The sequence below is a fragment of the Polypterus senegalus genome, chromosome 15 (assembly GCF_016835505.1).
Source record: "Polypterus senegalus isolate Bchr_013 chromosome 15, ASM1683550v1, whole genome shotgun sequence".
Classification (NCBI taxonomy): Eukaryota; Metazoa; Chordata; class Cladistia; order Polypteriformes; family Polypteridae; genus Polypterus; species Polypterus senegalus.
In genome coordinates this window covers 42,197,590-42,224,479 of record NC_053168.1, presented here as the reverse complement: position 1 = coordinate 42,224,479, position 26,890 = coordinate 42,197,590, and the positions used below count along the sequence as shown (strand labels likewise).

General features: G+C 36.0%; 1 protein-coding gene across 1 annotated transcript in view; it reads right to left on the bottom strand.

Moving 5' to 3' along the window:
• Nucleotides 1-7,426: 7,426 nt before the first annotated feature.
• znf385d (zinc finger protein 385D) overlaps nt 7,427-26,890 on the bottom strand; it is a 333,314-nt gene continuing 313,850 nt past the window's right edge. Inside the window, exons 6-8 of the mRNA XM_039737167.1 lie at nt 25,934-26,112; nt 21,270-21,371; nt 7,427-8,189 (exon numbers count right to left, since the gene is read on the bottom strand). Coding sequence (XP_039593101.1) covers nt 7,956-8,189; nt 21,270-21,371; nt 25,934-26,112 — 515 coding nt within the window. The 3' untranslated portion in view covers nt 7,427-7,955. The remainder of the gene's footprint in view (nt 8,190-21,269; nt 21,372-25,933; nt 26,113-26,890) is intronic.

Here is a 26,890-nt window from a genome sequence, read left to right as displayed (position 1 = left end):
TAAGAACAGATCGATCCCCACCCTTGAGAGAGAGAGCAAGCCAAACGGTGTAAAATTTAAGGCTTTTAAAAATACCTAAATCAACAAATTCTCTGTGCTTTATAAAATCATTTCAAAATATTACTGATTAGATCCTGCCATGTTTTGAAAAAGTCTGCACAGATCCTCTAACTGAGTATTTGATTTTTCCAATTTTAAATAATATAACACATCAGTTTCCCACTGACTTAAAGAGGAGAGTTTGGGTTCTTCCAGTTTATCAGAATAAGTCTGCGTGCCAACAGTGTAGTGAATGCAATCACAGTTTGTTTGTCTTTCTCCACTTTAAGACCCTCTGGAAGAACCCCAAACACAGCTGTTAATGGGTTAGGAGGGATTGTGAGTCCAAGACTGTCTGAGAGGTAATTAAAAATTTTTGTCCAGAATAATGTTAATTTGGAGCAGGCCCAGAACATGTGACCTAGTGAGGCTGGGGCTTGGTTGCAACGTTCGCAGGTTGGATCATGCCCTGGAAACATTTTGAGAGTTTTAGTCGAGACAGATGTGCTCGATATATAATTTTGAGTTGTATAATTGTATGCTTTGCGCATATGGAGCTTGAGTGAATTCTCTGCATTGCTACTTTCCACTCCTTTTCTGATATATTAATTGAGAGGTCATTTTCCCAGTGTCCTCTTGGATCTTTGAAAGGAAGGGATTGTAAAAGGATTTTATATATTGTAGAGATGGAGTCTAACTCCTTGAAATTGAGCAATAATTTTTCCAGCGTGGATGAGGGTGCAAGATGAGGAAAATCTGGAAGGTTCTGTTTAACAAAGTTCCTGATTTGAAGATAGTGAAAGAAATTTGTAGCTGGAATGTTAAATTTGGAATGTAATTGTTCATAGGATGCAAAGACGTTGTCTATATAAAGATCTCTAAGCAAGTTAATTCCAAATTTTTCCAGATATTAAAACTGCATATGTTTGTGAGGGTTGAAAGAGGTGGTTCTTTTGCAGGGTGCCACAGAAAGAAGCTTCTCCGTCTTAAAATGCTTTCTACATTGGTTCCAGATTCTAAGTGAGTGGAGCACAATTGGGTTATTAGTGTATTGCCGATAACGTGTGTTTATTGGAGCACAAAGCAAGGAATACAAAGAAGTACTGCAGGATTTTACTTCTATTGCGGTCCATGCCTGTGTATGTTCTTCTATTTGTGTCCAGGTTCTTATCGACTGTATATTTGCGCCCAGTAATAAAACTGGAAGTTAGGTAGAGCCATGCCGCCTTCTGCCTTTTGTCTTTGTAGGGTCGCTCTTTTGATGCGTGGATGTTTAGAATTCCAAATAAATGAGGTTATTGTTGAATCTAATTGCTTAAAGAACGATTTATTAATGTATATTGGTATGTTTTGAAATAAAAAGGAGCTTAGGAAGAATATTCATCTTAACAGTGTTAATTCTTCCAGCTAGTGTGAGATGAAGGGTTGACCATCTATGCAAGTCTTGTTTAATTTTTTCCATACAGACACTAAATTTTGTTGATAAAGAGCTTTATGTTTACTTGTGATGTTTACCCCGAGGTATTTAAACTGTTCTGCAATGATAAAAGGAAGGGTGTCTAATCTAATATTATATGCTTGAATTCACCGGAAAGAGTACACTTTTATTCAGATTAATTCTGAGACCAGAGAGCTTTTGAAATTCTGTGAGTGCTGCTAAGACTGCAGGCACAGAATTTTCTGGGTCCGATATATACAGTACCATGTCATCTGCATATAATGAGATTTTCTGTTCCAGTCCTTCTCTGCTAATCCCCTTTATCTGATCAGTATTTCGACAATGTATTGCCAGTGGTTCAATGGCAATTGCAAACAGCAGTGGTGACAAAGGGCATCCTTGTCTTGTGCCACGCTCTAGTTTAAAGTAGTCTGAGCAAATGTTATTGATGCAAACTGAAGCTTCTGGGTTAGTATACAGTAATTTAATCCATGCACAAATGTTGGGCCAAACCCAAACTTCTCCAAAATAGTAAAAGGTATTTCCATTCAATCATGTCGAATGCTTTTTCTGCATCCAATGATAATAATATTTCTGGGGTGTTTGATTTAGTTGGTGAGTATATTACATTAAACAGGCGTCGAAGATTTGAAGATAAGTGTCGGCCCCTAATAAATCCAGTTTGGTCTTGTGATATTATTGAGGGGAGCACTTTCTCCATCCTTCTAGCTATGATTTTAGAGAGTATTTTAACGTCGTTATTCAGAAGTGAAATTGGTCTGTATGATGCACATTGTAATAAGTCCTTATTTTGTTTTGGAAAGACAGTGATTAGTGCTTGGCGAAAGGTTTGTGGAAGAGATTGGTTATCTCTGGCTTCTGTAAATGTTGCTAATAGGAGGGAGCTAGCTGAGCGGAGAATTTCTTGTAAAACTCTGCAGGGTAGCCATCAGGGCCTGCTGCTTTTCCACCTTGGAGTGACTTTATAGCATCCAGTAATTCTGATAATGACAGAGGTTTATCGAGCTCCTCCACACTAATAGCGTCAATTTGTGGTATCTGTAATTTATCCAGAAATGCATTAGATTGTATATTGTCTTCTTTAAACTCAGTAGTATATAGGGATTTATAGTAGTCTCTAAAAGTGTACATTATATTTTTGTGTTCGATGATTTTATCTCCATTCGTGTTAGTAATTACCGAGATTGCGTTGCGCACTTCTTGCTTGTGAATTTGTTGCGCTAAAAGCTTATTAGCTTTCTCCATGTTCATAATAATGATGTCTGGATTTGTAAATTAGTTGTTCGGTTTCTTTAGTTGTCAAGAGGTTTAATTCTGAATGTAGAGCCTGCCTCCTCTTATGTAGAGTCTCGCTTGGTAGTCTGGCATGTTCTTCATCTATTTTAGTAATTTTGCTTTTATCTCTGCTACTTTCTTCGCTTCGGATTTATTTCTGTGGGAAAGATATGAGATAATCTGTCCTCTTAAGAAGGCCTTAAGAGTTTCCCAGAGTATTCCTGCAGAGATCTCAGGGGATGTATTTGTCTCTAGAAAGAATTCAATTTGTTTGGATATAAATTCAGTACAATTCTCGTCAGCTAATAGAAGCGGATTGAGACGCCATCTGCGGGGTGAGTGTATGGGGCTTAGTAATTTCAGCTCCAAGATCATCGGAGCATGGTCTGAAATAACAATAGCATCGTATTTACAAGATTTAATCTTAGGCAAGAAGTTATTATCTATAAAGAAGTAATCAATCCTTGAGTAGCAATGATGTACTGGTGAGTAGAAAGAATATGTTCTTGAATTTGGGTTTAAAAACCTCCAGGGATCTGATAAGTTGTGATCAGTTATAAACTTTGTAATTATCTTTGCGGTGTTAGTTGCCGTTCCCCCTGTGGAGGAAGTCTTATCTAAAAGTGGATTTAGAACACAATTAAAGTCTTTTATGTATATTTCAACTACTTTTTTAATGATAACAACCTGCTGGTCAAGTCTTCTTATTATGATGCCATTGTTATTTCTGTGCTGATGAATTTCATAGAATAATATTCCAACTTGCAACCTGTAGCTAAGCCCTTTATTAACCTCCTTAGCGTTACATTTTTTCTCAAAAAAACATGTAAAAAACATTGGACTTTTTGGCTTGAAAAATGACATTTTTTATTAAATCTCATCTTTCTACTGTAAAATGTGCAAAACACTAAAAGTACAAATTCAGAAGTTTAGAAAGGATAATAATGATGATGAGTAAAATAATAATAATAATAATAAAATGAACAGCTCACTGCACATTTGCATGCGACATGAGTGTCACACTCGGATTCTCAGAATCATTTACACCATTGTCCTGGTAACACTTGGGCCTGATGCTAAAGCAAGGTGCATCCATACTGTTGCCTGAGTAATACTCAGGACTAATGCTTTTAGCACTGTTTGTATTGCCTGAGTGATGCTTGGGTCACTTGACACTTGCTTTTTCCCAAGGGTAAGTGTACTCATCAAGTTTGTTATCGGATTGGTCTACTGTTGCACTTTAAGATGAACACACACATACATAGCTATACACATACACACAGACCCTAACCACAACAGTGTCCCATGAATGACACACACAGCTAATTAACCTTTAGCTCTTTAAATTAGAAATAACACAGCCTGTTACTCTCTCAGCACTTCAAGAGACTTACTTATTACGATGTTTTAATGATATCTCAGACCTAAATATTACTTTTGGTCTACAAGAATACATTTAAACATACAAAGGCTTAGCATCCTTGACTATAGGACATTTATTAGCCAATAATGTCTTACTTTACGTACTGTTCCCTACTATTAAATGGAGCTCTCACTCGCAGCCTTAATAAACCTCGCAGCACAGAGGTAATAGTAAATCTCTGGCTACACCAGGTGCTCATAGAAATCTAACTTATTACTTCAATCACTCTATGGACATTAAGACAAAGCATAGAAAGTTAAAAGCAGCATGGTATTTATTACAAGAATAATAATAATACCAGTGGAACAAAGAATAATAGAAAATAGGATTTCTAGAAAAGTCTGGATATATACTGTATATATAGTCTTTAGAAAAAGCTTATGAAAAAGTAAAGTTGGCAAGGATGAATGTCACAGGCGGCTTCAGATTTAGCACTTGTAGTGATGCTTTTCTGAAGACCAGTGACTTATTCGTCCTTTCTTCTTCCTCCCTCCCTCCTTCCTCACTGCCTTACTCCCTTACTCACTTACTATATCGCTCCTTAGACGAGGCATATTTATTCTAAAATTGTACCAGGGGGGTTGCAAGATGTGATTGTTAGATATTCTGATTAGCTGGCTGTCAATATGATGAATGAATTCATTGTCTGTTTTCCCAAACAATAAAACTTTTATGCTCTCTGAGGTGTCACTATTTTTACCTTTCCCAGGCTATAAAATAATTAGATGTCCATCCTTTCTCAAGTTATAAAGTAATTGAGCCACCAGCATGTCTTCCTGTCTTTGTTGGAACAGCTGTTTTAAAAGTGATGTATAACTGGGAAGGAAACATGCTTTGATTTGTCCTGAATGTAGTTCATCTGTTGTCTTGTCTTGAACAAAATATAATGGAAATATAAACCAAAATGTACAGATTTTGTACCCCAAAACAAATGCTAAGGATGTTAATTGCAGTTTTACTAGCAGGGTCAGAGACAGGGCTTGTAGTGATGTTATGGGTCCTTTGATCTGTCAGGATCTTTATCTTCTAATTAGGATGTCATACTCTTTTCAGAAATGTTAACTTTATTAAACAATATTTTATAAAAACCTATGTCTTTCCTAATTGCTTGCTTCATATTGTTCTGAAACAATAAATGATGGGAAGTTCAGATTTTGCATTTTAAATCTAGAATTAGTTACTGTTTAATTAAACTTTCCTAGTAACATTTATGCTATTTCTTGACCAAAACTGGGGAAAAGGAAGGCAATATATGATAACACAATCACAATTCCACACTAAACCTACACACCAAAAATGGCTATGCATTCTTTAATGTCTGAATAGGAGGATACAGATTGGCAAATGTGCCAGGATGTACAAATAAACTCCCCAAAACGTGAAGCCTTTATTTGGTGAAGGGACTCTGATGCAGACAGAAATAAATTTAATCTGGGATATTTTCTGAATGCACCAATTGCTGTAGGGATAGGCTATGACCTCCCTCAATCCTGAACTGGTTCAAGCAAATTTTAAAATATTTTTTATTGTCACTGGTTTGTGGGAGACATGCAGGTAAGCATTTTATTGAATGCTATACACATGACAATAAACTTATTCAAGTTCTATTTTTGTTGCTAATTTGAAAATGCTGGTAAAATTCATTCTGTAAAGCACACGAAAATCTCTAGACATCCACGTTACTTGTGGACAAATTGGTGCTAGGGATTTTATTGGAGCACGTTATGTAAATATAGTCTATGGCGTTATTTCATTATTTAATTCACAAAATAAAATTTAGGGATAAACAGATCTATTTTAGTTATAAGTATTTGATGGTTGAAAAGATTGTTTAATCAAGATAATCGCACATACCCTGAGCAGCCTGGCACCAAGCTAAGCGATCGTTTAAAAATCTTTCACTATATCATACAGGTGAAGTATGCCCCACACCGACACAAACAATGCCTCATTTGCAAGGAACAGGTGTCGACTTCACACTCCTAGTAATCAAATTGTTACAATATTTAAGATTGATGTTTAATTTGGTATGATATCATACATGTGGTATACCATACATTGTCACAAAAATCTAATTATTCTGTATAAGGAATACCCAAATGTTATGCATTAATCAAAAATTCCCAATCAACAGATTTTAACCAATGCGATGAACCTTCCTACTGGCAAAGCAAATGCGAGCTATAGGCTGAAAACTGCAAACAGTGTTACATTGCTCATGTGCTCTCCCATATTACTTCACAAAACAACAGCAGATGTACTGTAAGTGACACATCAGTAGATTGTCCTGATCAAAACAAGTCCAAGCACATTATTGTATGATGTATCAATCATGAGGTATTCTCCAAATAAGAAGAGTCGAGAGGCAACCTTTGGCAGGTACCACCTCATATTTCCAGGTCATTAGCTCTGACTCAATAGGTCACACATTTGTAAACCTCACACTATTGGATGGCAGCAAGTGCAACGTCTCCAACAATACACTCTTTGAAACAGTAGCAAACAATTTAAATAGTTTTATTTAAAAGTGTAGATGGAGTAGGGAGTACTTGGGTGTAAGAGTGTATTTGGGGATGGGGTTCACAGTTTTTATATGATTCAGTGATTTATGTGCAATAAATTTGTTCTGAATCTGGATCCCCATTTGGAAAGGCTTTAGATAGTGGAGGGGGACACATGATGCCAAATGCTGTAACTATTTATTTCTTTTTGTTATGAACATGAAACATTTGACAGGTACAGTTGACAAGTCTGGGAACATTTCAGAAATAAAAAAACTGCCCTGCCATTACTTGTACATGAGATGTACTTTTTCAGAAAACAAAAATTTGAAAATATCACTGCCTATTTTTTTCCTAGTTTAGCAGCAGTTTCTAAGTAAAGGAATGTTTAAATTCGACACAAACACAGGTTCTATCACATTTAAGAAGTTATCTGTCAGGTTTTAGTGAAAAATGTATGTCCTATTATATATATATATAATGAATATATATATATATATATATATATATATATATATATATATATATATATATATATATATATATATATATATACAAAATAATGTCCTAGGGTCTCAGAATATGGCCATTTCGAGAAAATGTGAAGTAATGCCTACATGCTGGACATAATAAACCTTATTGTTCCCTAGTTTGACAAAAATAACTTTACATTTTTTTTATTGGAGAAATATGAAGCAGTTAAGACCAACCCAATGATTTCTTCATTAAACAGTTAACAAAGTAAGCATTTTTATTTTAAACTTTGTATTTTTAACACATAAACAAGACATATACTGTACAATCACCACACAAATGTTACCACTCCTACAATTTCCATGTTGTTAAGGATGTTCTGATGATTATTTCCAAGTTATCTGCACACTTGGCCTCAAATATAATGAAATTCTCACAGTGTTTTCATATAGAATTTAAAGGTCTATACATATATACAGTACATTTAATTATCTGCTGTACATTGCAGGGTTAATGCCCCATTTTCCTTGCACAACCATTTTATAAAGTACTAGACATTAATTCATACAAGGGTTCTTTTTATATCTTTAACAATTGTATAGGGTAAGCTTTCTGAGACACATTTCTACAGCATTATTGATTCTTTACATTCTTTACAAAATTACAGTCTGAACATCCGGAATTCCTTCATTCATATATAGAAATATCACTGCATAGTTCCCTGTGTTCACTTTAAATTATTGCAGTTCTTTAGATTTATTGTTCCTGTTGGTACGCCACTACATCAGTATGGGGCAAAAAGAACAGGAGCATGAGGTGTTCGTATAGGTCCAGGAGCAGGTCTTAAAAAAGCTGGAGGAAGGGCTTGAGTCTGAAAAAGTGCACCAGTTGGAGTTGAACGCAAAGAAAAGGTGGAGCCGACAGCAGCAGCAGCAGCTGCAGCAGCTGCCGCAAGGTGGTTTGGTAGTATTCTTGCCGTGAGTGGCTTTCCAAGTTCCTTCCGAATGGCAAGTTTTACCTACAAAATACAAAAAAACATATATAATCTTTATTTTTTTCTGTTTTAATTATATCAATCATATATAATATTTGATTGTAAATAGCTCAGTAGTTTACACATAGAGCATATTATTGTCCTTTCCCTAGAGTGTACACTATCTTTTCAAAGGGCACATCTCTCTCAGACCCCAGCCTACAATGCTTTGACATCACGGTTATTCTCATAAAGGAAAATAAAATGTTAAAGAAATGCTAATGAAAAAAATTAGTAAACTGAAATAATCAACAAAGCCAACATGAAAAACTACAAAGGATGTTCAAAAAGTTTCCACACTTTTATATTTTTGTTGGAAATGGTGAAGATGGGAGGAGTAGTAATTGACTGTGTCTGAGAGTGTCATGTGACTAGTTCTGTTAGTCTTAGTTTAGTTTAGTTTAGTTTAAGAGTTGTCACCCTATGGTGAAGATGGCTGTGAAACTTATAAATTGTACCAAAGAGGAACAGAGTTCTGTCATACGCTTTTCGTGGGCAGAAGGTGTGCTGGGAGCACAAATTCATCTTCGCATGTGTGTCCAGTATGGGGATAAGAGTTGTCTATGAATGGATTGAAATGTTCGAAAATGGCCATACTACTGTGACGGATGCAGAGCGCTCCGGACATCCAGTTACAGCCCATGTGATGATGATGTGAAAGCAACGGTGCATCAGTGGCAACGCGCTCAACCAAAAACATTTTTTGCTGATGGCATTAAAAAAGGAAGCTGACTATATAGAAAAGTGATGTAATTTGTTTTTGAAATTCTTAATAAATAGAGTTAAAAAAAGTGCAGCAAATTATTTAACGTCCCTTGTAAAATGGTACAAAATAGGAGAATGAAGCTTAAATAAAATTAAAATTAGTAAAGTTTTTTCAGATTTTAACTCGATCCTAGTTACGCACAAGCTAACCTGAATGACAGCAGCCATGAAATTAATCAAAATATACAAATATTTTTCAAAGACAGACTTGTAAGTCCACTTTACATCTTTCCCATTTTCCCGGAGATAACCTGTTAATTTGTATTTATTTATTTTCCTTGTTTTACATTACCATTTACATTTTGAAATGACCTGATATTGTGAAAATAACTTGGTTCTTTTAAAATATTTTTTCCATCCCTTCTTTCATTCGGTCATATTCACACTGTGATGGACAGCCGGCAGCTTATCTCGGCTGACACATCCAAGATGCTAGATGGTGTCTTCCCTGCAGCATGGAGGTGTCCCGGATTCCCTCAGGGCACCATGGAAGGTGGAGTTCGGCTTCACAGCCCTGCCGGGTGCCTTGGGTGCCATTGTGGGACGCTGCAGGGAGACGCGGGGGTTTCTACTTTCCCGGTAGCCCGGAAGTACTCCACAGTCACGAGGACGGAGAAACAGAAGTACTTCAGAAGGCTGAAGAAAAACACAAGTCTTTGTCTGACCCGGAAGTGCTAGGGAATCACATGAACAGAAGAGCAGGAGCACTTCCGGGTCAAGGATTATTTAAAGGACTGGTTAAAACCCAGCAGGCTGAACTGGAGATGGGAGGGAGTGTGACAGAGCTGCTGGGAGTGGAGGATTGGTTATTTGTGATTTATTAATTATTAATTTATTGTTTATGGTGGTGGAGGTGCTTTTGGACACTTTATTGAAGAATATTAAAATACTTCTGGGTGCTTTTAAACTAGTGTCTGCATCTGTCTGTTGGGTTTCACGGGGCAATAGTGCCACCAAGCGTCCATTAACTTACAACACACATATATAACTCAAAATCTCAGATACTGTTTCATTTTGAGGCTAGCTGGGCACCTATTGCCTGCTCTCACTCTTTGCTCATGGACTGCATGCTGTTGCGGTGTGGTGGCTATTACAATTTTGGCTACGCCTAAGTCTTGACACTGCATACTAGGTTTTCTGTGTTCCTTTCAGTACACAACAATTTTTTCAAGCTTAAAGCCCTCTTCAGACAGGATTAGTTTTACACCAGGAGGTTGGGTAAAGTAAATATTACTAAAGGACCTCTGTAATTTTAGACCTGTTCAAATTGCTCAAATGAGGAAATTGTACTGCACTGTACCAGTTTTACCTAGAGTAATTTTTATAGTCTTTTTATAGAATCAAAAAGGCTCCATAATCTTAATTTAGATGTGAACACACAGTCTGTAAAAAGTTATTGACATGAGCGATTCAGATGGGACTAAAATTACAAAGGTCCTTAAGTAAAAATTACTTTACTCCACTTCCTGGTGTAAAACATTTACCTTCTAAACAGGGCTATACAGATTACGGCAAAGCCCTGCATGGGAGTTTTTTTAAAATAAAACATCAAAAGCATTTGTGAATGCATTGTCTTTGATCTAGATGCGTTGTGTGCTGCAGACTAACCCCACTTGATATCATATAATGCCTCATGGTAACCAATGTACATGTTATTACTGGGCAGGACTCCTGACCAATGAATGGTGGGGGGTGCAGGTCTTCAATTTAAAACCTCATTTGTATGTGCTTTCCAGAAAAGGTTTATTTAAAATTATATTAGCAAAATACAAAGTCCTGTGAGCATATGATGGAATACTTGATACTTGGATTATGTGACATGATTAATCAGAAATTCTTTCTGTGAGTTTTCATATTGTGTGGTGTTGTTCAAATGGAGTCCCCATTCAATCCTATTATATTAGGAATTTCGTTAAGAATGTTCTCCACAAAACCACAAGATTACAAATTTTTCATGGCCATCACTAAAAAACAATGTTGAGTCACACATACAAAAATGATCATTTTGCGTGGACTATTACTTTAAGAGAACTCCTTTGACAAAATTTTACAATGTATGATTAAAAGACTCCACACTCCATGCACATAGTACTAGTCATGGGTGAAGATATGTGAAGTAGCACTATTTTATTTCTGGCAATATTTTGTTGTGATGTGAAACTGAAGGTAAATTACAGGATGTTTTTTTTATTGTGATGACAGTGTGTCAGCTTCAGATGTGTGTAATCTTATTAAAGGCGATATCTTAAAAACACTACCAAATATTTTGTCTTTCTTGGTGACAGAACATAGTGAGTAATCTGAAACAATTAGAAATTAAAGGTTTGGGCTGAAAATTACAATATACCTGGGCTAAAAGCCAAGGGAGGTGCAGTTATTAAAATATGGGAAACTGGGGAAAGAAATATGAATAGTAGAAAGACTGAACTCAAACTGGTATCAGAGCTTATGTGATTGCATTTTTTAAATAAAGACAGCAGCAAGCGTCTGGCTGTTTATGTATGAAGCATGATATCTTGCATTTTATTCTTCTTTTTGGGTGCTGCTACATCATCTTTAACAAGTTACCAGACCAAACCAATAGGCCTGCTGTGACTGTCTTCAGTAAGAGGCTGAATTCCCATCTAGCTTTGTGGCAATTGCAGTTCGAATAGATTCTAGTTCTTCTACCTGACTATTTATCAGGTAGTGTTTTATGCATTTTCTACCCTTTTCTGTTTATTTTAATATTTAATGAATCATTTTTGTCCATTTTGTCTACATTTTCATGTTTAAGGTAAGTGCATTGATAATATAATTAGCTCTATATCAAGAGACCCCGGTGTTATGCTTCAGGCTTCATAACTGTAGCATTATGGCCACAATTTATAGCAGGCAAGGCAAAGCTCTCCTTACTGTAATCAGAAGTACTTTATGAATAATATGGTAAAGGTTTGCATTTGTGTTTAGAACAATAAGCAGCCATATATAGCTGGTAGACTGAACGGGGTAAATATTAGGAAAATAGCACATATTTAAATGATGGATAAGACCTTGATGAGGGAAAAGAATGATTAATCATTCAGGAAAGGCTTTTAAAGAAAGAAAAACACTGGGTTAGGAAGAAAACAGATAGTTGTTTTTAGCTCAACAAAACACAAATTATTTCTAAGTTAGGTTCCGAGCTTAATGGAAAAAGGAACAGCAGATCAATTTAAAGTGTAATGGCAAAAATAACAAAAAGGCAATTTAATACGGAAAGAGCTAACAAAAAAGATTAATGTTTCATGGGAAAATGAACAAAGATAACATCAACCAATTTAACAACAAAAAGTAGTCTTGTAAATGGAAAACATACTTCTAATATCTGACCAGGAAAAATAAATTTTGTTGGTTTGAACACAAGGAAGTTTGGGTGTGTTATACACTGAGAAACTACAATGTATAGAGCAGAAAGGAACTACTTAGCCTAGGTGAAAAGTAAAAAATAAAGGGGATTTATTCAGTATTGTGGAAAAATTCTAAAAAATCATTTTTATCCTTCGTTTTGATTATCTAACTTAAACCAGGTCACAAGACATGACATCACATGTCATTTTTTTATATAAAGCACATGGCAATGAAATCACCTTTAAGGAACTTGGCCTCTTTCAGCAATTTTTTACATTTCTATTTTATTTAGTCATTAATGAGATCCTTTAATGAAATCACAATTATTTGAATTGAAGCTATAATCTTGGACAACCAGGCACTTTCAGTTGCCCATTTGTGGCATTGAAATTAAAAACACCTCAACATGAAAAATTTAATCTGGTATTACAAGAGCTTGTAAAATAAATTAACAGCTAGAAACTGATATTGAAACAGAAAGAATTTCATTTCATATTCTCAAAAAAACGTAAAGGAGCAAATAATTAAGTGAATAAAATTTCTCCCAGATTTATAGAACTTGACCATCAGTGACCAAACTAGGGAGATCCTCTAATACAGCCCTGCTCAGTAATGCACATGACGTTGGAAGATGCATGCATACAAATTCAAAGACCCAATTGTTAAAAATAAAACTCTATCCTTCTTGGCTATTATAAGAAGAATACTAAAATTATGGCCTTTCGATAATGCAAAAAACAAGACAAAAGAAACAAAAAAAAAAAAGAACTGGCATGATAGCACCCAACCTTAGATACCAATAATAGACTATGGTGAACCACACTGTCAAGTCAATGTTTTTTTTTTCCTCTCTTTATCAAGCTCTAACTCAGTTCAACATTCTTAACCTGCATGACCTTAACAAACAGTAGACTTATTAGTAAAACACACTGAAAGATATTTGATGCATAAATAGAAGAGACAGAGTCTCTGCATGTTCTGCATGTGATTAAATTACTTTATGTGTTATTTTGCTGAAGATGCTTTAACAATGTTAAGGGTGGGTGCCTTATCATGTAGAGAGCTAATGCAGCTTGATGTTGATGTTGAAGGCAGCACTGAGATTAATAACCAAACAGAAGCAAACTTTAATACATTGAGGGAAAATTTCTGTTTGGCTAAGAATAAGACATTTAAAAGATAGGCAAGATGTGAGTTTGGTGTGAACTGAACAAAAATAATACTTAACATTTGCAGGTTGGTAACTGCACAGGGTGAAAAGCAAGTAATGTGTGTTTGTGTGTGTTTAATGGACAGCCAGGTAAGACGAACTCTCTTTCTCGTCCTTTCTTTTGAAAGGGGCTTTATTGTGGGTTATGAGAAAAAGTAGCAAAGAGAAACTATAGTGTTTGGGGGAGATGGGTGTTAAGAAGAACTGTCTTTGTGCTGTAAATGGTAGATGGAAGTTAGTACAAAACTGTGATGCTCTTGGAGTGAGACTATGGCAATTGAGACACAGTGATATTCATTAAGTGCAGCACTTGGGTTGCTAGTCTTTGGTAAGGAAGAAAGAAATAAAGTTTAAACAATATCTTAAGGAAAATTCTTGTAGTGTTTGGAAAGGCATCAATTAGCAAACAAGTTGCTTTGTATTTATCTGTCTCTAGCTTTCATTTCAGCTCCCCAGACCTGATCGGTCTACCAACTGATTGGTGTATCCTTAAACTATCTAGATTATTTTCTCAAAAAAATTAAGTGTTAATATTTTTTGACACAAGCTAGTAGTCTACTTTTTTTGCCAAACAATAAAACTGACAGCATGTTGCACCATATTCATGTCAAAGCTAACACACATATAGATCAATTACAGTCTTTAAATTATCATAATACGTTTCATATAAAAGTTCCAAGTAGAACTAATTTTTTTTTTTAAGTTATTGCTAACATGAGCTTTTTTGCTTAGTCTCTGCACAACAGGTGCACCATATGGTAGTAATTTCTGTGGTACTGAGGCCTTTAATTCAGTATAATTACATACAGTGCACTGAACCACCATATGATGATGACATCATGAACTACAGCATCTGTAGGCAGTATTTGAAAGTACACTAATATTTGCTTTGTAAATACAGAAAAAAACAAGAAATGAAAAAGCAAAATGAGAACTACTAATATAAATATACTGAGTATTCCTTATAATGTCCTTTCAAACCCTATTAGTACCAAGTTGTATAATTAACATTGAATACTATAAAGTTTGAACATTTGCAGAAAATGCAGCTCCCATATATTATAACACACATACGGTGTACACCAGATAAAAAAGTCAAATTTTAAAATTTATGACTGATTTAAATATAAAACAATTAATTGTAATTTTTCTAAACATAAATCTCACATAATAATTGATGAATGGTCCGTCAAATGGGGCAAAAAAGAACATTAAATGAAAAACTAGGTGCAGGGCCGGCACAACCATTAAGGTGAATTAGGCATTCGCCTAGGGCACAGATCATAGGGGGGAACCCAGCCATACATTTTAGCTACCGAACAGTCTGTTGGCACACTAATAAGCTTGGACTAGAGGACAAAATAACCTAGCAACAGCACTGATAAGGTGCCATGTTGTTCTACCACAACTGAAAAAGTGGCACACACAATTGAGAAGAAACATGACAAGGGGCCTCATGTATAATGCCAAATAAAACATGGTGTATGGACAAAACTGGAAATGTATGTAAGCACAAAAAAATTCAGATCAATAAAACTATGCAAAAGCAAAGTTCCATGCACTTACCCTTTATAAATCCCAATCAACATGAATTTTAACACACATCACGTACCTACAGCCGACACCTGAAGCCTCCCCAAATTTTGCATATTTGAATATGTAAATCAATATAAATAACGTCTTCTGTTCAGTGTTTTGTTAAAGCATAATGGCAAAAGCATGTGGAAAAAAGAAGAATTTCAGCAAATGCAAAATGGAAGCAATGATTTACTATTTGTTGCCTTAAGCAGTGGTAGCAAAAGCAATAAGAGAAACTTGATGGAGTGATACACACGGCAGAGAAACTGTAAATTTCAAGTTCAGAAAGTCACACAGTGCCTGGAATAAAAAAAAAAAGTGGTCAGACATCAAATTTGACATAAAAAGGCGCGTCACATCCCACCGTCTGTATATTCTGTTTCAGATAATATTACAAAAGCTGACCCCTGGGCCATGGACATGAATCTATGCAGTGATGGTGCTGCTGTGCCCAGAACATCTTCGGGTGCTGGCTGAACACACACCACTGCCTCATAAACCACTCAACATCCATCTGGATGTGTGCTGACAGATGCTGTTCTGGAGTCACAAAATGCAATAGTGGATGCTGTTAAGAGGTGGCCAATGAACAAAGGAATATAAAGAACTGTACTATGTGATACTGACCACAAATTAAATGTGCTATTTAAAAAGTAAATGCTGCATCTAAGTTCACGTTTTTACATTTTGCTAATCACATCCAAAAGAAGCTGTAATGCTGTTTGATTTGGCTGATCATTTGGTGGTCCAGGTTCATCATACTGCATCTGTTCAGGTATGGGCAAGCCACGATTGTGCGCCAAATTATGCAGCATACTACATGCTTGCACAATGCAACACACTTTTTTGCACTATAAAGCAGCACATCAATAGAGTGGAAATGCTTTCTATTTACATAAGCAAAGTCATTCTCTGAAGGTGCCTTTATATTATATATATTATATAGTGTCAGCGCCAAGCACCACAATGGATAGATTCTCTGCTCTTTACATGGTTCTTTGAGGTAACTCGCTATCCTTAAAAGGACTGCTTGCTGTTTGCTGCACTAGTTGGAAAAAGTACCTGCGACTGTGTGGAGATGCTACTTTTATAGGCTCTCCAGCTATATGTGATGTAATGCCAGCTCATTCTTTTGGTGATTCATCCCTGGCTGATGTAACTTGTCCAGTGCCATTGCAATAGCAATGTGTGTGCAGCTGACTGCTCCAATTACACTACTGCAAATTGTGCTTTGATTTTTTGCAAATTCAACCACAGTGTAAGGAAATCTTATATATCTGAATGACAAGCGGATAATACCAACCCATACAGGTGGCATGGAGTGACTCAGTGATGATTGTAAAATACCTTATTGGTCAGCAAGTTCACTTTGAAAAGCTTGTGTGGCTGAAAACCAGAGATTGGATAGAACTTGCAGGTAGAGCAAGATTCCTCAAAGTCTGCCTTTATAAAGCCGGTGCCAGTTCAGCACACAGCTTCAAGAGGATAGCTCTTGGAAATCGAAATCGACTTAGAAGCCAGTTATCATCATCTATAAATATGTGCTGTCTTCTAATTCTTCCATTTGTGATGTTTTTTTCTTGCTAAAGCAGCCGTGGTAGTTTGGCCATTCCTTGCACCATTATATTGTTACAGAATGTTTAGAATCAAGTGAATTAAATTTGTAAACAGTATGCAGTTAATTTCTGTGTATTTAACAAATCCCACGTCATGGATGCAAAAAAGAAAGGAACACCACACATAAATAGTAGTACTGCTTTTATGCTGGATGTAAAACTGAGCAGAAGCTTGCATAAGCACAGGGTGAGGATGCCGTGAATATGTACAGGAGTTTATGCCAAGTTTAGTTTTTATACATCTCAAAGTGAACGTGGAAATGGGCGTACGCAACATTTTTGTATGTACGCACAGTTCATACATGAGACCCCAGGAGATGGTAAACTCAAAAATCATAGTCAAAAGGGAAGGCAGAAGTGAAAAACGTTTATTCAAAATAAGAAAAGCCAAAACAAAATCAAAATTAATATTCAAGAAACTTGTAGAAGTCTTAACCATAATATATATTTTAAGCACTCCTACATACAACAAAATGTTTTTTGTTACTTATCCACAAAATTGGAGAAGGATACACAAGTGGCTTCAATATGGTCACTGCAATGACACAATCAGCATGACTTCCAGGGCCAAGCCCCAAACAACGAACTGTCATGTGTTGGCAACAGCTACTCAAAATCATGACTCTCACAGAAAAGCAAAATACTATCAAAACACAGCATTAATATTAAATAATTAGTTAAAAAACAAAATTAAAGGAAACAATAAAAAAGAAACAAAGATTGATATGGCTGAATATCCATAAAGAAAAATAAACAAAGAGAAAAATTTGATTAATCTCAAAAAAATATAAAAAGTTGAAAACATTCATAAATATTGCAGCTACTAAAAACTTAGGATATTATCCAGTAGGAAAAATAGCCTTTAAAATAATCATTTATAGCCTTTTGTAGGACAGTTTTCCAAATATTCATTCAGTCATTCATTTATTTTCCACAGCTTATCTGAAGCCGGGTTGCAGGGGCAACAGACTTAGCAGTGAGGCCCAAACGTTCTTTTCCCTTTAGCATTGAGGCCCAGACAACCTTTTCCCCAGCCACACCTGCCAACTCATACTGTGGGATCCCAAAGCATTCCCAGGCCATCTGGGAGATTTAATCCTCCCAGCAAGCCATGGGTCTTCCCCGGGTCTTCTCCCAGCTGGTTGTGCCCATTAAACCTCTACAGGGAGATGTGCAGGGGGCATCCGTATCAGATGCCTGAACCACCTTAGTGAAACCATTTAGTCACTCCAACATTAAGAAAAGAAAACAAAGGATACTGGAATAAGAGTAATTTTTTAAATTTAATGTAATAATGCAGTTTTATCCATCCATCATCCAACCTGCTATATCCTAGCTACAGTGTGACGGTGGTCTGCTGGAGCCAATTTCCAGCCAACACAGGGCACAAGACAGGAAAACAACCCTGGTTAGGGTGCACACACACACACTAGGGTCAATTTAGAATCGCCAATCCACCTAACCTGCATGTCTTTGGGAGGAAATCAGAGCACTGAGAGGAAACGGGGAGAACATGCAAACTCCACACAGGGAAGACCCGGGAAGCGAACCTGGACCTCCTAACTGCAAAGCAGAAGCACTACCCACTGTGCCACTGTGCCACCCAGCAGTTTCATTATTGTGTATATATTTGTAATTGTCCTACTTTAGTTTTCGAAAAACACACATTACGTAGCAGCAACTACAGCACTAATAATTTTAAGAAGGTTGTTCAACAGGCAACACTTACTTTATATAAGGATGAATACATTATTTATTATTAAATAAGGACCAAAGACTAATATACAGTATGTTTCAATTGTCAGATAATTTCCTTCTTTGGTATAAACTTTTAAAATTAAATGCAATTTTTGTTATGGACATGCTCCTCATTATTTTAGTACCTTACCTATGAATCTTACTCAATAAATGTCCTTGCAATGCCTTGTAGGGACCCAGTCATCAGTAATCATTTGACAACTGACACAAATGAGTAATTACTGAAATCATGTGCTAATTATAAGTTATCTGTATAGGAGAAATTAATAAAAATTACTGGGAAATTTTCATTTATGATTAAGCCCATAATTAGTTAAAATATTGTTCAATTTGTTGATTGCACAAACTAAACTGATGCAGAATTTGGTACATCAGTTACTGGGACACTTCAACAACAACATGATGCTAAACTCACAACCAACATTTGAAATGTATTGTAGTGAAGTAAACTGTCAGTTATAATACAACTTTCCATTATCTGATGACTTTAAAACCTAAAAATACTAATTTATATACATAAAGTAATGATAAAACAACCTTTCCAAATGGTTACTGAATAAGTAACATTAACCAGCATCAGCAATTTCCATTGCAGAAAGCAACTGAACTGAAGACTCCCAACAATAGTCATGAGTCAAGCCTAATACCAGCTTATTCATTTCCTAACACTGCACTTTATGCAATATCAACAGTGCAAAGTTCACTGAGAGATGTGTACAACTAACAATTAAAACTTAAAGAAAAGCAAGTGGAAACATCAGGTAGAAAATATGCCTTGTGTTTGGGCATATCTAGGATGCTTCAAGAAGCAGAAGGTGAATTCACCTGTGCAGTTTCACAGACCACCATAAAATAATCAAGGTGCTCCAGTTGTGAATATGAATATTAATTTAACTACAGGAGAAAGGTCTACAATTCAAATGCTTGTTAACATTTGAGAATATGCCATTTTCGTTCACAAGAGCATTTTCTGGAGGTGGTTTATTTAACAATATTTTAGTAAAAATAAGTGTGTTTGGGAACTTGTGTGCCTGCGACTGGATGACTTGACATGTGGATTATATAACACAAGTAACATGAGAATTTTTCATTGATGTTTTTGAAATTGTTTGCTGTTTACCATTGTTAGTAATCATATATGCCTATTCTATGAAAAACTCTTATGTCCATTCTGCATGAAAACATGAGATAAATATTTTTTCTCAACCATCACTATAAACTACACGGGGTAAGTAACATTTAAAAAAATATTTTTATGTGGAGTAGTTCTTTACGTCACTGAAATACTAATGTATTTTTTGGGAGATATTACTTTTAAAACTATGCAAAACTACCACGATTGCATATTTTTAATCACTTACATCACTTCACTTCTTAAAGTTTAAACTCTTTAAATCTCCTCAAAGCTCATACTCTAGTAGTCTAGCATTCAGTAAGTCTAGTGGCACTTTTGTGTGCCTTCTCAAGTGCTGTTTTGTCTATTTTTTGTATTGCATAGGACAAGAATGCACATGATATTCCAAATAATGTGTCACAAGTATTGCGAGGAGCTTAAGTTATGGACCATGATAAGTCCACATTGCCATGTACTGTAAATCCTTAAGATATATAAGTGTCTAATCATTGTGTAATGTAACTAATATTGTTACAACTTATATGTAAAACATTACACTAATCAACACTAAACTTTAGATCTTTACATGAAATTCAACTGATCTCTTGTGTTTTTCCTTTTACCTTCAAGAAGAAGGGATTCTTTCTGAATTGGAAAAATAAGAGCAGTACTTAGAGAGGGCACAATTTAGGACACAAAGTAAACAATGAAGTAGCATGTTATTCAGAGGAACAAAACTAGCACTCAAAGCCACTAGAGACTGTTTGCTCTGATAAAGTTGGCTGCTGGTGGATCAAGTACTGCACAATGTCCACCCACAAATGACAACGTATTATAGCGGGATCTGAGTCACGCAGAGAAAGTCTTCATTACAGCAGTCATCAACACTCAACAAGAAACATGTAAACTGAACAATGTAAAATAATAGTACTAATTCGTTACATTTATATAGTGCTTTTTTCAATACTCAAAGTATTACCACACAGGCAGGATCTGGGATACAATTAATTCTTTTGTAAAAATCCTAACACAAAACCCATAACCTCTACTAACTGTGTAATGATTATGCAAAATCTATGTTCTTAACCTAGTTGTTACTGATACTGACTTTGTTATCTAAATCACCAGTACAAATTTAAAAAGTAGTTGCTCCAGCACCAATTCCTGAATAATGCCACTTTTAACATCACCAAATTTGCAAAAAGTATGAAGTATCATAACTGTTTTTCTTTCTGTGAACTGAAACAATACATGTTGAATCCACAAACGGGAAACCATGAGTTGCATTAATAATGAAAACATTGATTAAACAAAAGTAAAACATATATAATTTGTTATAAAAAAACACACATTAAATATTACCAAATGGTATCACGAAAGAAAAATATAATTTAAAAGAACTATGTTAAAATGGAAGGAAACATTGCTCAGATACAGAAGTAGTTGGCTGTAGGTTGTGTATGTTTCTTTTTAAACCAAAATCAATGTGCCTTCTTATAATTATATTTGTAACATTTCATTCCATGCTTCAACACTACATCTTCGCAAAAAAAAACCAAAAACATTATTAGTCTGTTTCATATACATTTGATGGGTTGACTATTTAAAACTTAAAATGGCCAAACGTTTTAATAGAAGAAAAGATGTGCCCTCACCGTTTGTGCGGTGGTTCTTCTTTGGGCTTTGTTGTATGGACTGTATTTGGGCTTAGGTGGTTTTCCAGCAGCTCTGTCTTTATGCCTCCTGCTACTAATATGCTGTATGAAAGAGAAATTTCATAAATACTGAAAGCATATTTAATCTTAAACTACATACATAGTTATTGCTAAGAGTTACTGTATATTCATTTTTTTAAGTTATGTTTATGTTATATCAAATACAGAGTTTCAGACAGTATGTTACTTACAACCTTAATTTTAAAAAATGCTATTTTAAAATTAAACAGCTCTTCAATTTTTATTACATCAACTTAAGAAACACTAAAGTACACCCACTGCAGTAATGGAAGTATGCAGCAGAAAACAATATCAACAGCCAACAGCATTGACTTTGCTATGTAGTGTGCACAGTCATTTACAGCAAAAAATTTTAAGAAATTTTTGTGAGCACTCCTTGCAAGATAAGAAAGTTTAGAGTTACCAAGTTAAATATTAAGAATCACTGTATTCCTTTGTTCTTTCTTGTTGCAAATATTTTGGTCATATTTGACACTCTACTACACCTGCACTTTAAGGTCTTTATATTAGCCATCTGCAATATTTAATTTTACTCTGCGACTTAAAAGTTAAACTAGCTCAGTTCATGAATGACACAGGGAAGTTAGTACATGTGTTCACATTATGATGATTTGAGTATCATCTCTCTATTATAAACAAAAATCTTGGGAGAGAAAGATGGGAGACGAGACGTGATCTTCACATTAAGATCACAGAAGACACTTAAAAGACTCGCAAAATTAGAGATTGACCACGGAGCATCTCGTAAGGACCTTAAACATGAGACTTTGTGCCAAGAGATTGACCCAGGACCATCTCGCAATGACGAAGAACATGAGATTCTTGCAAGACATGCCCTACTTACAACCAATATCAAATAAGACCACGGGCAGAAAAACACTTAGTTGTGTCAAATGCTTTGAGCACACACAGATCCAGGGCTCTCAGTGCATATAAAACGTATAAGGACAATACACTATAAATGAAACGTCGATGACTAAGCGAAGAAGAAAGCAGCGTGGAGAGAAAAAAGAGCAAAAATGAAAATAAGGAAAGTAAATATCAGCCCAGAACAAGTGGAACTGAAAAAAGCATGTCCAATCAGGCTCAGAATTAAAAGACAGAGAGTAAAAGACAAAGCAGAACTTAATAAAAATGTTCACAAATGTTGGCACTATACACATGCACAGCAGGTTAGAGATTATGAAAGCAGTGGAATTCGAAAGGCTCCAAAAAAAAAAAACCTTGGGGAGATACAAATGCTGAGAAAGTTAAAGAATATGAAAGTAGGGAAATTTGAAAGTATAATAAAAGAAAGTAGTTCTTGGTCTCGTCCAATGCGAGAGATGGACGTCTGAATTGGAGCTCCGCTAGCAGTGGTGTTATTTTTCATATTATTTGCTTATTATTTTGAGATATCCTGTATTTATTCAACTTCGAGAGGGACTGCTACAGTATATGTAAGCACATATAAACATGGCCAACAAGAAGGGGGGTTCGAAAGAATCGAAAACTAAAACTACATCCAAGCTACGATCAGCAAGCCCCAGTTCAAGATACGGCCTATCAGACACAGACCTGGATCAGATGGGCGAAAGCACAGACTCCTCGGGACCACGGTCCGCTACATCGTCGCCGGCTGAGAGCGAAAAGGGGAGCGAAGGTGCGATCGTGAGTGCAGATGTGGATAGCTCGCCGACTGGAGAAGATTACCTGAAACTGGAAAGGGCCGGGAAGTCTGCGGCTTCAATTACGCAATTACACAAGCCTGGAGCAGCGGGGACACCGGCTTCAGCAAAGTCTGCTGCTTCATCTACAGTACAAGAAGGCACAATTGAACTATCTGAACTGAAGGTGTTGCTCGCTGAGCTCACGCAAGATATAAAGAAAAGCGAGAAGGCTAATGAGAAAGCAACGGCAAAGGCACTTGAGAGACTGAAACAGGAATTGAAACAAGAGATGAAACAGGCCAATGAATGGCTGTGACAGGAATTCCAACAAGCAAATAAAAGGCTGCGACAGGAACTCCAACAGGCAAATGAAAGGCTGCGTCAAGAGATGCAACTTGAGCTTCGACAGGTGCTGGGTAAAATTGAAGAGCACATTCAGGAAAACTTGGTTAAACTGAGCTCGCTTACTGATCAATTGGAGGATTTCAAGGAGACATTCAAGAATCGGATTGAAATGGCCGAACATTTAGCTGCCAGTGCCGAGGAAAGAGCAGTAAATGTCAGTTCCGAATGCAAAAAACTCGGAGAAAAACTGGCTGGAAGAAGCTCTGCAGTATCACCCCAACCTCACTTCATCCCTGACATACCAGAGGCCAAACCTCGGCTGCTTTTGACAAGATGGGAAACAATCCTAAACAAGTGCTGTCAACAGTGTGTTTGTGCACATTATGCTCTTTCTCAATGACAAAACAGTAAATGGAGGTTTTCCCAAATGGCATCACAACTCTACTTCATCTGTTTCTTGTTCTTTTTACACATCATATGGCAACAAATGAAGCCTTAGTGCCATTCAAAATTCATAGTGGGAACCAACCTTATTTTGGAATATCACTTAAGCACACAACCAACAGTCGCACATACTGGTAAGATTACAGAAGTGCCAATCAACCTGACTTTGTGCCTTTAGATTTAAAAAGGAAACAAGAAATCCTAGAAGAAACTCTGCTCTTCTATTTTTTGAGAAATTCTTTATTGTAGAACTGTTATGCTGTAAGCACCTAATACTCCTGCCGTGGCTGTCTTCTAACAAACAGTCTAGCACCTTTTTTTAAAGCTTATAATCACAAAGTGGATTCTGAATGAAAAAGAATGCAGCTCAAAGCAACAGAATAACAAATGATAGAATTGTGAGAATGAATGTCTTTAAGTGTTTTGGAAATACACTATATGCACATATTCTGGAGGAGTGTTGAAATTAAAAGTTAACAGTCACTTTCGTGCTTTAAAATGTTATTAAAATGACTAACAGCACACAACAATATTAATATGCTCTGCAAAAATATAAGCTATTAAACAGAAACGTGATTTTATTAAGTAAATTACCTTTAACAGGATGCTAAGGCTGCGATAATTGGTTAAGATTTAATCTTTCATTATATAATGTGCAAGCTTCATAAAGTGGCATATTCCACTGAAATAAAATGCAACATGACTTTTTGTTGCTCAGCTTCTACTTAAAATCATAAAAACTCTTGAGTCAGCAAAACACAGATTTTTTTTCTTTCTTTTATTCTCTGACTGACTCACTGCCATTTTTTTAAACATAGGGTCATTTTCCAAAATACTTGTTAGCCATCAGGACAGGCTTCTGTGCCACTTTCTCTTTAGGCAATCTAAACCTCCCCAGTATGCTGCACTTTGACCTCTAGTTTAATAGCTACAGTGAGTGGCAGGTTGCACATCTTAGCATCTAAATGGAAGCCTATAAAATATTGCAATGTCACAGCTCCCTGCCAAGGTGACCTATCCTTGTCAATCACCTACTGTATATCTAACATGTCATGTGCTTATACTGTTTAGAATGTATTCTTTAAATAATTCAAGCCATTCATTCCTTAAAACGCTGTCATCTTAAATACTTTAATAATAGAACAATTTATTGGTGCAAAAATTCTTTTAAAAAGTGCAAGAGACTGTGTGAAACATCTTTTGTTGAAAATTATTGCAAATTCAGGTTAGCTGATGTTCATTTTTGTGTTACTAGTCATAAAACATCTTACAACATCCATCCATCCAACCCGCTATATCCTAACTACAGGGTCACGGGGTCTGCTGGAGCCAATCCCAGCCAACACAGGGCACAAGGCAGGAAACAAACCCTGGGCGGGGCGCCAGCCCACCGCAGGGCATGCACACACACACCCAGCACAATTTAGGATCGCCAATGCACCTAACCTGCATGTCTTTGGACTGTGAGTGTAAACCAGAGTACCCGGAGGAAACCCACGCAGACACGGGAAGAACATGCAAACTCCACGCAGGGTGAACCCGGGAAGCTGCCTCGCTCTCCTAACTGCGAGGCAGCAGCGCTACCCACTGCGCCACCGTGCCGCCCATTCTTACAACATTCTATATTTTAAAAATTATGACTCCAAACATCCTTGTGTCATCTGACTCCACAGCAGGATCTGTAAAGTCTCTAAACTATCCAGAAGGTGTCACATGTTATTGTTATTTAATAAATGACACCCCAAATTTGTCTGTATTTAAGTGCTGCATATGCTATGCATTCCTAAAGATGCCTGTTCTACCTTTTGTAATGTATTTTGTTAATGATCCTGCCAAACCACTTAATTGTTTAATAAACTGTAAAGTCTATGCTTACTACCAACAGTTTAACACAGCATTTAAATTATTTTTATATCTTTCTACACAATAAAATCATAAGATTTACTCTCTTGGTGAATGTAGTACATTGTTAAGTAAAAGAAAGATTAAACGATCTGTGCTTGGTTCTTCATTAACTACTTGCATAAATTAAAGGTGTAATGATTCAAGATAACTGAATTTACATAACAGAAATGTAAAATTGTCTATGTAATGGCAATTTTTTGGAAAAAGATTTTGGAGGAATATCAAATATATCACACTTACCTGTTTAAGCTGTGTTTCTGAATTTACATGAACATTGCAAATTTCACAGTGAAATGTTTTGTTTTGCAGACCAGTAATTGCTTTGATAGGAACAACTTTTCCTTTAATGCCCAGCCTTGGAAAAGCTTTGATTGTTCCACTGCCACTTCGAGCCTCTAACATAGTTTTGTGCTTAGTACCTGTTAACACATCAAACAGAAGGTTACAAAGTCAAATGAATACAGTGCTCAGCACTCAGCTCAACACTCATACTTTCTTTAAATTCTGTTAATTTATAATCATGCACACTGTTAAATTACAAGCACAAATCTTTTTATTTGGGACTCCATGGCTAAATTAAACAAAGAGCCACTGTATCTTAGTACTGTGTATATTGGCACTGACGTAAAGACAGATTTCTGCATCGACTCACATTACATGTAGCTGTTTTCAGTTGATAGTACATTATATCCATATTTAGCAGCACAGTAATCACAGAAATTTTTGTAAAACCAAAATATTTTATTAATTTGCATCAAAATAATATAATTCATTACTCAGTGGAAAGAGTATTACCAGAGTGCTTTCAGAACAATACCTAGGTCTGTAGTCTTTAGTGAGTTTTTTTTTGGTTTTACAAGTAAACTTCCAGTTTATTTAAGAACAGATCAAAAATAGACTAGGGTGAAGAAAATTGCAAAGTTCCTTAAAGTGGTCTAGATCTGGAAGGTGCAGCCCATCTGTTTTATACATTGGTACCTGGATCTTAAATCAGACAGTCCATAGCTTCAGAGGGCTAAATTTAAAGGCTGTAACAATGGCCTCTTCACTTTAATTCTTGATTTGTGGTATTCTGACAGGGGATGCTCTAGGTTGCAAAACTATGCAAAACCTGATTTATTATGAATTCTTTCAAAGACAGAATTATTGTGTTGTGTTAGTCAGTGAATCAAATCTGTATAAAATATGTGTTATGTA